At 23.5% G+C, this 17,134-nt stretch overlaps 1 protein-coding gene across 3 annotated transcripts in view; it reads right to left on the bottom strand.

The window, feature by feature from the left end:
• The window catches only part of LOC122853239 (RNA pseudouridylate synthase domain-containing protein 2-like), a 69,950-nt gene that overhangs the window by 19,578 nt on the left and 33,238 nt on the right, over positions 1-17,134 (bottom strand). For all 3 annotated transcript variants that reach the window (XM_044153586.1, XM_044153587.1, XM_044153588.1), the window contains 2 exons: positions 10,621-10,725; positions 5,836-5,923 (listed from right to left, as the gene is read on the bottom strand). In XM_044153586.1, coding sequence (XP_044009521.1) covers positions 5,836-5,923; positions 10,621-10,725 — 193 coding nt within the window. The remainder of the gene's footprint in view (positions 1-5,835; positions 5,924-10,620; positions 10,726-17,134) is intronic.

Here is a 17,134-nt window from a genome sequence, read left to right as displayed (position 1 = left end):
TGTAACAATTTTAAACCATCACAACCAGACGATAGTGGAAAATTTATTATCCTTATAAAATTTCTCCAATGGAAAATTGATAATTGATTTTATATTTGATTCGACTTAACGAAATAAATACTTCATTTATTTAATATTAATTATATTTTTTTTTTTTTTACACAAGGATTGTCCAGGTTTTCAATTCCCACATGCAAGTACTATTAACATTCAACAATCTCATTTAAATGAATTTCAAACTCTCAAAGATAAGTCGAAAAAAAAAAATATTAAAAATCCTTTTAATTTTCAGTTTCATTTTTCCTCATTTTTCCTGGCTATAAAAACTTGATGAAAAATTAAAATAAAACAATTTTACTAATATACAAAGTGAGTTTGATTAGAGGAAAAAAAAAAATATATTTACTCTCTACTTGATATTAAATTAATTTTACAAAAAAAGAAAAAAAAAAACCAGTGACACGTTGAATTTATGAAAAAAAATAGTATATTTTTTTGACGATGAAATTATTATTAAAAAATGATAATAAAGTTATTAACAATTCGTGAAAACTGTGTCACATATTTGTTGTGAATTTTAAATTATTATTATTCAGTTTAAAAAGAAGGATTAATACGAAAGTTGTCTGACACGTTGAAGGACGTTCACAGTAGTAAAGCAGAGTATTAAGTCAGACAAGATTAATGGTAAATGTATTCAACCCTGTATATTTTAATAATACTAAGTATCGATTTTTCAAATTATACAATGCTACAATGTGTATATATAAAACCAAGAAAATACTAGAAAATATATATACATCTATTTCTTACGTTTATATTTTATGACTTCGATTAAACTTAAAATTCCATTTCAACTATTTAGTTTTCATACCGGCCATGAATTTGTTACATCAACTTTAACAACTTTATATACCTCAATAGTTTTATTTAATATACACCACTATTTTTTTACACTATACTCATTAATATTTAAATATTTTTTATTCATTTTATATATTTTTTTTATTCACGACAATTATATTATTATTGTAAATGGAAGAAAAAAAAATTCTTTAAATTTATCATTTTTTATATTTTAAAATGTCGTATATAATTTCAAATTTAAACTTTTTTTTGGTTTATTATTATTATTCAAAAATTTATGAAAAGCTGGTGATTATAATGGTATAATTTATTTATTTTTTTTTCATCAAATTACGAGTAGTAAGACAGGTGTATTTGCATATATATGTTTAAAAAAAAAATAAAGAAAACAATAGAAAAGTTGGAGAAAGAGATAAAAAACTAGATGGCATAGAATATTTTGTATACAAATGTATAAAATAAAATATATAGAGAGTTTTTGGGTTGAACCTCTTCGAATGTTGACTATGAAATTCATACGTGTTGGTGAAATGACAGGACTGAATATTTGACTTATTATTTAACGTCGTTATATTGTGTGAAAATACCTGAAAAAGTTCATCGAAACGTAAATGCACTATTAATGTATAAATTTGTTTACATAAAATTTTTGAAATAAAACTTGAATAAATAATATAAATTAAAACTTGAAACTAATAATTGTCAATTACAAAATTATAAAATTAATAAAGAATAAATTTTTGTTAAATTATAAAAATATTTTTCACTATTTTTTTATTATTAAATTATACACAAAAATTTATTCATCAGCTTTATCAAACATGATTTTTAAAATTACCAATAAATTATTTAAATATAATTTATATTTTTTTTATAATTAAAATACTTTTAAATATATTTTTTTTTTAATAAAAAAATATTTGATACATTAAAATGACATTGATTTAAATATACTTTTTGTTTATTTTTATTCACATAAAAAAAAAAAAATAAATAAATCAAATAATTGTAACATATGCGTTTGTTGAACTTTCATTGCTGTTAATTTTTATCCAGATGTATAAAGTTTCACGATTTCAATTTGAAATATATACATATGTATCATTTTATATTGAAAAAAAAAAAAAAAAAAAGTAAAATACGATAAAAAAATAATACGAAAGGTAAATGTAGTATATTGTGACATTTTTGACTCGTTGTTTGCAGTATTTATATTTTATTTTTTCTATTTTTGTTAATGCATATATATACTGTGAGAAAAATCCTTTTTTTTAACTTGTTTTTTTTTTTTCGTAGTAGTATATCGCGAGACGATTTGATTGCCAGATGCTTTCACCGTTGAATATTCGGCATAGAAAATAAATGCAAAAGTTGAGAAATTTTCATTTATTTGCTTCGGGGCTTTTACTAGTCAAGGCATTCTCAACCTATACCAAAGTGTCTTCTATAGTTGCATACAGTTGTCGACTAGATATAGCCTGAGGTACAAAAATTACCGGTTTTAACGTAAATCTGTAGAGATTTTATAAAGAAATAAAAAAAGTACATTTTTTTTCCATACAGAATACATTTAAATAAACTCCATAAAAACAAAGAAAAAAAATATCCATACTTGTCTATTAATTTTTCATTTAAATATGAACTTTTTAAAAAATATTTTAAGTTAACTTTTTTGATAAATTATGTCATAATTTTTTTTTTTTGCTATATTCATACAGATTATTATAAGTTTTTTAAAAATTAAGTGAATATTTAATGTTGACAATATAATAGCAAAAAAATGTTGATATTATTTAAAATGATAATTGTTTGAAAATATTTTTTGTAAAAGTTTATTCCCAAAAGATATTTACAAAGTTTTTTTTTTAAAAGTATATTGTACAAAGACCACAAACTCCAACTGTCCATTCATTTTAGCTCGTTAAAAATTTAAGTAAAAAAGTAAAATTCTTTTTTCATCTCTAGTCTCTACTATTATTTTTTCAAAAAGACTGACGTTTACAAAGGTAAATAGATTAATGAAAATATATATCATAGAGATAGATCAATTGATTTGTTGTTTTGTAAAATTGAAATTGTTATTGGTTCTTAAATATACAATTTATGTATTTTCTACTATGTACATTTACAAATGAAATTTTTTTTATTTTTTATTTTTCAAACAAATCTATAATCTTTTTAAAAGATAAAAAAAATAAATTGTTGTTTTGAATATGCTTGGTCAATAATTCACTTTGATTTATCATTCAAAAAAAAAAACTAAAAAAATTTTATAAAACAATGTTCAATTTTCTGTAAAACATATTGTACATTTCTGAATAAAAAATAATTTTAAAATCTCCTTATATGATAGATATAATAATAGAAAATATAAAGAGTATTTTATTATTACTATGAAATATTAATTTCCATCAACAGAAGTATCAACATTATAAATTTATTGTCTTCAGAATATTTGAAACGATGGATATTTCATTCAGAATTGTTTATAGCTTTACATTAAATCCCTCTTTTTAGGTCTATAAGTACCTTGAAAGTTGAATCAGTCAAAAAAATAAGATTACTCAAATTTTAGTTGATTAAATATACTTGCTTCCAACTAATTTTCATCTCATTAAAAAATAAAACAAAACAAAAACAAACTTTAATAAATTTAATAAAAATCTTAAAATTTTCATTTTATGACAGTTTAAAATTTCATAAATTTATAAAAAAACACAAGAGCTTTTTAGCTGATATAATTTCTACAATAAATACATGAAAATAAATTAAAAAATAAAATAATTTTGTAGCTTTTATAATTATAATACATTGAGATAGAGTCAAATTTATTTTTCAAAAAATTTATAGCGTTAAAAAACCAAGAAAATTCGTTGAATTGAATAACGAAAAGTATATACGAATACATACACACAGTGATAGAAAAAATCCTTGAAAGAAATAAAATAGAAAAAAAAAGAGGTGGTGAGACGAAGAGAATCAAGAGAGATGGATATCAACATCGTGTAGACTCATGATTTAAACTTGACTACCCGACAACCCCTCTAGAAATGTCCGAATTACTGCCCCGGGATTTTTTAAACTCAATAGTAAAAAAGAAAAAAAAAAAAATATAAAACAAAAAAATAAATTTTAAAAGATTTGTAGTTTGCTGATTCGCTTACTAAAGTATATATATATATTGAATTCTAGTGGTTGAAACTTGGTGTAAGTAGAGTGACAGTAGAAGGCCAGATCTGGTCAGATTAGATTTAGATTTGGATCACGTATATCCTAAAATGCTCTGAAGCATGGGCGTTAAATTGCTTTCATTTTTTTTTTTTTTTTAAATCATCTGTAAGTATACGGAGAAGGATGCTTTTGAACTATTTTTTTTTTTTGAACCAAATAGACTTTTAACGGGCTTTTATACGACTATCGTATATTGAATATTAACATTATTTGAAATATATACATGCAAAGAGAAATAAATTCAAAAAATATTGCATATAATTTACAAAAAAAAATTCAGATAAGGTCCGATTCAGTTGTGCTATTTTCATAAAACATGGTAAAAAGGATTTTTATTTTTTTGTATAGTAGATTCATATTCTCAGGTATAATATTAATAGTTCTTTGTTTCGAGATAGTTTTGTATATTTGTGAAGCTTTGTATGGGAAAAAGGCCTTTATTATTTAAATATAGAACGGATATTGAATGTCGATATATTCTCCGAGTGAATTGAAGAAAAATAAATAAAAAAAAATGCTTGATCGGACGCATAAGAAGCTCGATGAAAGAATATATTTATCTCTGAATTTTCATAGATAAATTTGCAACTACTATTATTATTATTATTTGAAAATAAAATTGAAAAAAATTATTGACTGATTTTTAAATAAAGTATTTTAATTAATTTTATTATTTTGATTGAAAATATTTCATTTATATTATCTTTCGTTAAAAATTTATTGGTGATATGGATTATTAGAATTAAGCTGATTTAATTTAATTTATATTTAACCACAAATATTTCATTTTAAATTTAATCAACGTCATAGTAATGAGAAAAATAGAAAAAAAAAAAAAAAATTCCAATAAACTGTCCAAATAATATTAAAAATAAAATTGATTTGATATTTTATTTTTTTGGAATTGTTATATTTAATTAAAAATTTATACTAAATTTTATAAATAACAGTTTTATATTTTTGGATCCATTTTTTGAATAATTTACAATCTTGAATGACCTGGTTGGTTTGTTAATAAAATAGATGTAAAATATATTTTCTAAATTTAGATTAAAATAGTAATTAGATATTCAAATGATAAAATCTTGTAATAAAAAAAAACATGTATCTATTGTTCTAAGAAGATTTAAACTAATCGGAATTTGTTTGATGTAAAAGCTCGTTGGAACGCAAAAGGCAATGTACACTTGGCCATTTCAGCTTGCAAGCTTTCGGGAAAATACATAGAGACTTTTGTTTTCATAAAGCAAATAGTTATTGGGACAAGTGTTGTGTACATAGTGTATACATATAAATATATACACTGTGTATGAATAGTGTTTTTGAGTCTCACATGTAAACTAAATATGATCAGTTAAAATTTTTGTTTACCATTAAGTTTATCTTTTATTGCTACTGTTATTATATTTTATAAATAAAATATTTTATATACTGTTTTAATTATTACATTTAATTATTACTAAAGAATATACATATACAAATTTATTTTAAAAAATTATCAAGAATACTTGTCGTTAATAAAAGCTAATTATTATTTGATATTTTCTTAGTAAAAATACTTTACAAACACTTGTTCAACAATATTTAAAGAGCAAATAAAATAGAAAATTAAAGAAAAAAATTCATTTAACGTGTGAGAAAAATAAATAAAAAAAAAGGTACAAACATTGAATCACAAATAAAAAATAAACTATATATAATGTCAAAACAATAAAATAAAAATAAAATAAAACTCACCATTTTCCACGTAATAACTAGTCTCGTTGTATCGTTCATCTGTAAATCCGGGCCTTTTTGCTTTTAGTGCCTTTGTTTCCAATTTTGCCTGAAAAAAATCCAAAAAAAAAAAATCAAATTTAGTCAGTATAAAGTTTAGTTCAATCAAAATTCGACAGGTATGATTTTCCAAAGGTTATTGGTGTAAACTAAGTTGACAATTTGACATTCAATTTACCAAAAAAAAAAAAAATAAATAAACAATTTTTCACATGGCTTCGATGAAAAATAAATTAACAAATTCATTTAACATTTAAACATTTAAAATTAAGTAAAAAAAAAAATGAAAAATAAATCAAGACAAATTGAATCAATTAAAAAAATAATAATTATAGGTACTTTTTTTTTTTCAATTTAACAGCATTTATATATAGAGACACGATTTATACGCATGCTGTGTATATTATTATATTAATAATTGTGTTTTACACGCTCAGCTGAAGATTGCACGTGACGATGACGTTTCACGTTTAACTTCATGGCACGTTCATTTTCGGAGCTATCGTACCCCAGTCATTACACAATGTGAAATGGGAGGACATATTATGATAATAAACCCACATATATATACTCCCTTTATATACTACATACACTTTAATCATTTGTCTCATCCACATTCTCTTCATTAACCAAAATTTCAACACATATATTATTACATAAAAATAATATTATATTCACATGTATTTTGAAATTCACAACTGAGGTCAACATTCAACATTTTCATCATTATTGCAATGACAATTAACGACATTCTCTGATAACAAATTTAATCAATGATGAAAGAGATTCATATTACATTATTTAAATAGGCTATATCATTTTACAAATTGTTTTCATAATAATGTACACGCGTGTTAATTTTTTATGTTATTAATTAATATTTACAAAACTGCTAATTAAACTATTTTTTTTTTTTTTCTACATTGTCATTATTTTATAAGTGAAAGTTTATATTTATTTTTATTCATATATTTAATTAGTTTGAATTTATTTTAGTAAATGTAATAGAAAAATTGTAATAATAAAAAATTAATTTGAATGTTGGAGAGTGTTTCGATAAATGTTTATTAATTAATAATAATATATTATTTAAATTTAAATTTGAATATTTTTTATGTTTTTAGTACTCTTTGTATTTTGGAAATATTTTTTTTTAAGTCGTTGAATTAATTCAATGTATCAGGTGCAGGTAAATACAGCGGTCGGATAGTGAAAAAAAAAAAAAAAAAATCACATATTCAAAATTTCCTCCTTATCCTACATTTACAAATAGAAATTTCCCATTTTTTTTTTCGCAACGAGTCAGTCAAAATGTCGACTTATCTATGAAATAAATTTTGAAAATTGATTTTCAAAATTAACAATTAAAAAAATTTAAAAAAAACAAAAAAATGACTTCATTTACAGATAGGTTGTTTTGTTTTTTTTCCAATAATAATTTTTTGTTGTTTTTTTCCGAGATAAATAATCAAAATTTATTACACGAAAAAAGTAGACACTTTAATCAATTCTATTCAAGAAAAATCAAACGAAAAAATCTATTTAAAAACGTAGAAAAAAATTTATATAAATTTTTTATTTTTTTGCCATCACGGTTCGTAATATATCTGATACAAATGAATCTGTACAAACCAGGTATATTGTTTTCCACAAAATGATTAATAATATTTAAAATTAAATGCAAAATATCCTATTTGAGTATTATTAAAAGTATTATATACACACAGGCATAATTATGCTATGATCGACATAATAAAATATCCATAGAAATCCTTTTTCGAAAATAAGCCTTTAACCATGTTTATACATGTATAAATAATTGCAAAACAATACAATCGTACAATTTATACACTTTAACACGTAACATGCATAATATAATATTGCTATTAAATGGTTTTATTTTCATACTATATACATCCTTATTAAAAGAGTATTAGAAAGAGAAAAAAAATTTAAATGACACGTCCGACAGAATCACTAGGACAGATTATTGACTCTGCACCTACATATAAATATTTTACAAATATAAAATATACATAAAAGAAAAGAAAAACGTATATGAAAACCACACAGAAAGAGGACTTTCCAATGTGCATAGAATGAAAGGTAAAAAAAGGAGGAAGGAGATAAAAATAATAGTAAAAAAATAGGAAGGAAGGATATCAGTGGCATGGCGATGAGACGGAAAATCCCAGGGGCAAAATTGAAAAGAGAAATAAATATAAACATATATAGTTAGAGATAAATAAAGATAGATATATAGAAAACATAATAATACGATAGGTGGGAGGAAAATAGAGGGGATGTAGGTCGATACAGCCAAAAGTTCCAGTATATATTATACATATGCCAAATAAAACCTGCGCGAAAATTCGCGGGACCCCATGAGTGGTAAATAAATATACATATATATATATATTTTTTTTCAATGAAAGAGCTTTTCTTTACTCTAGAGCTTTTTATTTTTTTTTATTGCAAAGCATCACTGCTTGTGAAAATCAGAATAAAAAAAAAACATAAAATTTTAGAAAATTTTATGTATCGTCTAGAAAACCAACTCTCTTTTTCTATTCCTTTCACTATTTCAAATTTAACCTTTACAAAAAAGAAAGAAAAAAACTGACAGGAACGCCTAAACTAAAATTCAAGTCTTCATGATATATATAAAAATATTTTTTGATCTTTTGAATTATTATTATTATTATCATTTTCAACTTACTAAAGACCCTTGACGTTGACCTGTCGACAAGGCTCAAAGCAAACAGGATCCCAAAAAAAAAAAAAAAACATGATAATGCAGCAGGGATAAAATAAAATGAGGTTAAGCCTTGCTTTATGTATATCCGTTAACGCTATTTGAAAATTTTTACTATAATATATTCTAACAATAATTTATACATCATAAAGTAAAAAAAATTAATTTATAAATTTTCTATTTAAATTTATAATTATCCTCGTGATATTTTAAAACATGTCGACAGAATAAAAAAGTAGAAAAAACAACATAAATCTCATATCCTATTTTCGCATATTGCATTTATTTTCTTGTTCAATAGAATTGAAACAGTAACATCTATTGTCGAGATAGTTTATGACAATATGATATAAAAAGCACTGGTTTTACAAATATCCCTCATGTGTATAAATATAAAAGTGGTAGTGAATATCATAACAAAACCACATAAACACATAAAAAAAAAAAAAGATAAATATATTGTGCATAGATGTCTGTCAACGCCTGTTGCTATTACGACACCGATAGTTTCCGACATATATGGATGTCACATTAACTTGAGAGTTGAGACAGACACAAATATGTGATTTTAAATTGAAGATACAAGCAAAATCAAAAGCACCAAGACTAAAAGTATATCTGGCAAAATTATCGTATAGTAATACACACACAGACTTTATATGTACATATATAAATATACCCTAAATTCAAGTCTGCATGAACAAGAGATAATATTATATATAGTTTCTTGTTTGCCTTGATTTTATATAGTTTACTGACTGTTGAAATGTCTGTCCATGGCGCAAAAGTCCATGTACAAAACTTGGTCAATTATTATAATTGTTAAATCCAACAGTTTGTATCGTTATTGCTGTGTGTATATTATACATACACAGCTGACAAAGTAAATAAAGTTGAGATTAATTAAAAAGATTAATACCAATGTATCTAAATGAAATAAAATAAATGAAAAAAAAAAAAACCTTTTAAATTTGCATTTATGAAGATAAATAAAGGAACAAAAAAAAAAACAAGTAAGCATAAAATATTGACAGTAAAAAAAATGTGTATTTTAATGTCAAAATGTTCAAGTTTACCTCATGTGATTTGATGGAAAGATACTTTTTAGATTATGTTACTTTTTTTTTTTTTTTCTAACGAATAAAGAGACACATATTTATGTAATGTTGAGAATGGATGGTTATATAATGGAAGAAACCACAAAGACTAGAAGAGAGAAATATAAATACGAAAAAAAAATAAAGTAAATGAGAAAAATAAAAAAAAAAAATATGTATGATGCTACAGTAGTAATGGGAGAGACATGGGCAGACGTATATATATTGGGTTAATGTCTTGCTACCTTTGCCTCGGGAGATATACTAATGACACAGAGTTTCATCTGTCAAATATCGACGAGACTTAAATAAACGAGGGAAAGACAAATATATAGAAGAAAATTACTTATCTTTGTCGTAAATTTTCAACAGTTTATATTCATTTTTTTTTTAAGTCATCAATTTATTTTTCGAATATTTATCTTGATTTTTCTATTTTAAAAAATTATTTTTATATTTTTTTCCATTGAAAATTTGATACGTCATGAAGGCTGTTTAATATGTAAATATTAAAAAAAAAAAAAAATACAATTTGACTGGCAGCATGTTCTTTTATTTTCATTTCCGTCAAATTAGATTTTTTTTTAATTTTATTTTTAAATTTAACTCAAAGATGTATTACGTCATAACAATGACGTCATTGAAAATTTAATTATTTTATTTGAAAACTTTGCTAAAGAGCAATAATATTTAAAAAAAAGTTTTCAAATATAAATTTTATTGTTTGAAATTTAATTGTAACTGGTAAAAATTAATAATTTGTATTATTTAATTTTGAATAATTGTCAAAGAAAAATTAGCTATTATTAATTTGTTGTTTTTTTTTTTTTTGACTTTTGTTTGTCTTTTATAATTAAATGGTAGATTTTTTGAAAGAAGAAAATAATTAAATACCTTTTTTAGATCTTTGCTAGCTTCAGCCTCTTCAGCTTTTCGTTTTTCAGATATTTTTGGAGATGGTATGGCAATGATAGACTCCCTGAGTGGCTTTAGATCAACCTGAAATTAAAAATAATACATGAGTAAAAAAAAATAGAAAATAATTAAAATTCAAAAGAAAAAAATAAAAACAATTAAAAGAAAATTTTAGAGCGTGCCATGAAGGCACAGTCAACATTTACACTTGAAAACAATGCCAACGGCAAAACAGCAAAGGGCTGTTAACACCATAAGGGTCACCCGTGACAACGCCCTTGTCTGCATTGCGGTTGCTTCTCTACTTTCTTTAACCATACATTTTCCATTTAACCATCCACTAAGTCACGAATATTTTCTTGTTATTACTCATTAGCAGTTGACTATTTTTCACAGAGTCAAGTCAACAAGAACAAGAAGAAAACAAAAAGAAAATAGTTACAATTTATACATGTACATGAAAAATACAGAAAGAAAAAATGTTAAAAATTTAATGCTAAATTAACATTTGACCTAAATTTTAAATTAATATTTTAATATTAATTTTGTTTAAATAATAAATGAAAATTAAAATGACAATTGAACATTTTTTAAAAAAATATTAATTTGACATTTTTTTAAAACGAAAATTAAATATTTCAATAACATTTTTCAAAAAAATATACAAATCTATATTTTGACATTTAAAAAATGCTAAATTTTACGTTTCTTTAAATGACAATAATAAAGATATAAAAAAAAAAATTTGAATAATTAAAATACATCATCAATAATGGGAAAGAAAAAATAAATAAATTATTGTTTTTTTTTTGTGCCAAATAATTCCACATTGATTACTATCTTCAAGTAAACGAGGAGAAACAAAAAATAATAAAATAATAATAGAATATATATAAAAAAAAAAAAAGAAGAAGAAAAGGGGAGAAAAAAAAGTAACCAAAGAGTCGTTACCATATCGTTAGAGAGACGACAGTGAACGGGGCATAGTCACGATGCGAAAAATATACATAACAAGTGCAAAAAAACCAAGTCGATATAGGCGTAACGATATTATCGCTTTGCCAAGACTCAAGAGAGGGTCAAATTCTTACTATACAACTAACATTTTCTCAACCCTCTTTATGTTCAACCCTTCCCGTTACAAGGCACTGAAAACTATAACCAGAAAATGTACATTTATCTACAGTCGTTTTAATTTTACGAGTAATTTGCACCCAAGACATTTGCTTCCTTCTCTTTCGCTCTCTCTCATATATTTTTTTTTTTCTTTTTTTTTCTTTATTTATTTCTTTTTTTTATCATTAATGATATCTTTTGACCGGCATTTTGATTTCACGCGTCGCTGCACTTGCTCTTCTTCCACTAACTTTTTCAAAGTAAAAAAATAAAATTACAACAATTTAAGTTTTTAAGTTATATGGATCTTGTATACTTTATTTAAACAGCTATTTTTTTTATATTTTTTTGTTGATAATTAGTATCCAAATAAATGGAAGAAAAAAGAGATGAAAAAAAAAGTTTTATATTTATTTTATTTTTATAAAAATAAAGAATCAATCATTGAAGAAAAATAAAAACAGATGGCAACTTTCTACTCAATCATATTTTACTGAAAAATATCAACTTTTTTTTTAAATAAAAATAAAATTTCACCAAGTTTGCATTGCCTTTTCCACTTTTCTTGATTAAATCAAGTATATTCGCATATCAATTTCATTTTTTCTGCAAATATTATATCTTCTATCGTAAAATAAATATAAAAATAAAAAAATGAAAAATATAATATTGAAATAATATCACAAAAAACACTTGTAATTTGTCTCAAAGAAATTTTTTTTTTTTATATAATTCATAAAGCTTATTTACGTTTGTTTGTTTTTCAAAATTTTTATTATATTTCCATGATTGTAGGTATAACTAAAAGTTTTGAAAAAAAAAAAAACGTCTTGTTTAAAAAAAACAACTTTTACCATCTTTTTTTTAAACATTCCCCTTGGACTCTTTGTGTCCTGATAAAAAAGAAAAAAAAAAAAAGCTCCAAATCGCTTGTAAGTGGTGTAGAAAAGCATGAAATCAGATCAGAACTTTTCGACTTAAGTCAGTGTAAAAAAAAAAGGAAAAAATGAAAAAAAATAAAAAAACTTACTGACGGTTAACTCAACTGTCAAACGCGAATCATTTGCAATGCTTTACCCTGGGGAAAAAAAGTGGAAAAAAAAAAAAATTAACAAAAAAAAAGAAGTGGATAAGTAGAGCGTTCAAAACAAAATATGTATTTAACCGACAACGCATTTTTGCGTCTAGAGAACGACAATAATGGCAGAAAGTTATACATAATTTTTTTTTCATATAATTTTTATCCTTAATTCTTTGTTCTTTTTATTTTTATTATATTCATAAAAAATCTTTTGTCCTCTTTAGCAAGGAACACTCGACAGGTCTACTGGGACTCTTTCTCGACTTGTATCATTTTTTTTTTTTTTTAAATATATATATCTTCTTCTTATTCTTGGGTAAACTAAATACACAACGATACTATATATTGTGAAAAGCTTATTCTTGCGTTGTCTAATCGTAATAAAATGGAAATAATGGTAACTATGTAATAAAAAAAGTTTACTTACTATATTTAATTCAAGTTTGTGAAAATCTTTTTGAAATTTTATACATGTACAAGACGTTTTTTTCTTTACAATATAGAAATATTTATTTATTCAAAATTTACTTTTAAAGTAATTATTTATTCTTCTTTAAATTTATTTTAATAATTTATAGCTGAATTAAAATTTAAAATATATTTCAAGTATTCATTGATTTTATTTTTAAATTAAAAATTAAATTAATACTTGAATATTATATAAATTATTAAAATATAAATTTAAGGAAACAATCGCAGTGAAAAAAAAAAAAAGAATTTTATTATTAAAATTTAAATGGAAAATTAAAGTACAGAAGAAAAAAAAGAGAAAAAAAATTTGGAGACTTGTCTGACCAATATTGATTTTTCTACTTGTTTTAAAAATCGAGATAAATATTTTTTACAAAAAACAATCAAGTATGTAGTCAACCATTGAAAATACAGAATTAAATATAAAGTTCATGATAGTAGTGATTCTCGAGAGAGCTTGCAAGCCGGATAGGTTTGAAAAAATAAAAAAAATAAACATCCTATAAATACGTTATAGCCATAGAACAATAAGAAAATTCAAAAAAAAAAAAAAAAATTCTCTATCTTATACATTCAATTACCCAAGCATAGATATATATGACCTTATATACCAATCAATTGAATAGTCGGCTTTTCAAGATCATATTATTATTTCTATTACTTTTCAAGTTTTTCTTTACAAAAAAAAAAGAAAAAAAAATACTGCATGTATTTGAGAAAATAAAACGAAAAGAAATTGATGCTTATTATTGTTTTGAAAGATATAATTTACATTCCGATATATGCAGAAAAATTCTATAACAAAAAAATAAATTTCAATGAAAAAAAAAAGTAAAAAAACGAAGCTTGAAAAAAAAAAAAAATACTACTGTATACATGAAAAGCTTTAATTTAATATAAATAATGTTATTTCTTTATCAAATAAATGAAAATAAATAAATAAATAATGATAATAATTGGATAAAATTATTTACAGGAGTAAGGTAAATTAAGCAAAAGCGTTAACAGGATTAGCTACGAGCTTTCAACTCAATATATATATAGGATGAGTCATGGCTAAAAGTATAGGTGGGGTTTCTTTTACTCGATTATCAAGAATTTCCATTTAATATATTGAACAAGCTGATATATACCTCATTTATCATGATACATATAATTGATTAAAAATATTTTTAAAGTAAATCGACACACCTTAAAATCACGATACATTGATAAATAATATTTAAACAATTTTTTTTAATACATACATTTTAAATAAAAATATTAATTAAATATTTAAAATAAAATTCATTTTTGTATTTAAAATTTTTTTTACATTTGAAATTAGCAAGTGTTAATATTTTTTTATTAAAGTTTAAACGACATTTTTTATTTAAACAAAATTTTAATTCAATATTTGAAATTATTAAAAGCTTTATATTCATGTGCTTTTATTTTTTTTATATTTTTTTTTACAAACTGTGAATGTAATGAATTAAAAAAAAAATAGATAAAATAATGATTATAGAAAATGTTTGTCTACAAAGGCTTGAACATGGTTTATCCAGTTGTGGTATTATATTGGGTTGGACATACACAACAAAAGTGGATTAATTCAGACTGGTAGATTCATCGATCGAGAAAGCACTGACTCGAGGGAAGTTCGTTAGGGGAAAAGCCTCGTTTCCTAATGGATCGGGTAGGATTTTGTCTCATACTCAGTTTTTGACTGGTAATACCACACAAACCACACTCACATGCACACCTTTAAATAAGGGATAACGTTTGTAGAATAGAAACACAATAAGAGACAACAAAAAACCAAAAAACAAAAAAACAAACCAAATAGAGAATACAAGTAGTTTTGTGTCACGTTGCTTTTTTTTTTTTAAATATATTTAAACATATGTACTTTGTACAATGTATATATGTACATCTAATGTCTACCCATAAATACAAATATACATCTCATGTGTATGTGAATAGAAAATAGAATAGGTTGCACGCGCGCACCATTACCTTTTGCAAACAATCAGTGAGATTTCAGACAGACAAAACATTGGTATTGCGTGACAACAAAATACTGGAATGTAATCTCTAGAAAGTACAAAAGTCCAGTCAATTATATGTAAAAAAAAATTAACTTTAATATATATAAAAGAATAAATTAATGAAGATAAAGAAAAAATTATAATTTATATTTTCAAACAGTTGTTTTTTAAAAAAATAATATAATAAAAACTGAAATGAGGATTTTTTTTTAATCAACACCACAAGGAACACATAATTATAATTTAGAATTGAGATAAATTCAGATTGTTATAAATTAATAATTACATTATATCATTTAAATATTTATAACATTTAAAATTTTGAATTTTATGAGATTATTTTTGGAAAAAAAAAACAAAATTCTGTTTCAGCTCACTTGATGTATAATCTGCTTTTTTTATTTTTTTTTCATTTATCAAAGTATGAAATAAAAATTGACAAAAGCAAGATAAAAATTTTAAATAAAAAATATGAAATATCAATTCATAACAATAACAAAAAACAATCAAGAAAATTTTATATATTTTTTTTTTCATATTTTTTTGAACAATATTCAGCATAAAATGTCGGTTTCTCAAAACATTACCACACTTTATATAGCATGAAATTTCTCAAGGGGAAAACCACCACGAACAACATCAGCCCTCTGTTTCTCTTACTCGATATATATATATATACAAACACAGTATACCCATGTTGATCGCTTGGTTGACGTCGTTGACTTAAATTTCTACAGAACTAGACGAAGACCAAGTGGCACGCCTGAGTCGCTAACTCGTTTTCACAACCTCAAACCACCCTCTTTTTTTACAACTACCCCTCTTTCCTTTTATCATGGCATTCACCGGTAATTCTCAAGGGACATAAGAAATGTTGAAAGTATAAAGTAGAAAGAGAAATAACAAAATAAAAAAAATTTAAAAAGTTTTTTACAAAATGAATTAGATAGTCCAATAGCGATGATTCCTCTTTCATAAACCAACTTCATTCAATGAGCTTAATGTCAACACATAAGTGTGTCTGTGTATGTGTGTATGACGAATCATTACCATCACAAATTACCATGAAAAATAAAATGAAAATAAGCCTCTCGTTTTCACTCATTCACCCTTCATATTTTACATATACAAAATGTGTGTGGTTGTTGGCATTTTCATTTTTTATATTCCACTTTTTTTTTCTCCATCTACTTTCTTTCTTTCTTTTTTTTTTTTTACTTTTTATCCCGCTTTTTTTTTTTTTTCAAGCCTCGTTCGCTTAACCACAGCACGACCGTGGAATTGCATATACCAGATGCTCGTAGAGTATTCATAAAATCGAGTCGTCGAGTCCTCTGCTAGCTTTCACTGGCGAATATTAAAAAGCTTAAAATGAGGAGTAGAAAAAAAATTTTAAAAAATGAAAGATGATAATGTACAAAAAATAAATAAAAAAACAAATGAAAATCTCAGTTAGATCAGTGAATTTCTATACGAAGTCTCACGAGGATTTGCAAATTGAAAAGACAGATCAATTTCGATATCATTTTCATAAGACGTTTTTTTTTTTTTTTTTTCTATCTTATTTCCAGTATAGTATCTTTCAATAAATTTATTTTTAATTTTTCATTCAACACCTATGGAACATGACAGGATAGGGTGATATTTGAGAATGAAATTTGACCATCTCGTTATAAAATAAGATCGTTATTTTGGCATATATTTAAAATGGTAAATTTAATATGAAAAATAATAAATTCTACTTTATTAGTATTACTAAAATAATGACAATTTTTTGACAGTATTTTTTTGTACT

Source organism: Aphidius gifuensis, linkage group LG3 (assembly GCF_014905175.1).
Source record: "Aphidius gifuensis isolate YNYX2018 linkage group LG3, ASM1490517v1, whole genome shotgun sequence".
Taxonomy (NCBI): Eukaryota; Metazoa; Arthropoda; class Insecta; order Hymenoptera; family Braconidae; genus Aphidius; species Aphidius gifuensis.
Note: the sequence above shows the minus strand (reverse complement) of the source record. Positions and strands in the feature narration are given on the sequence as shown.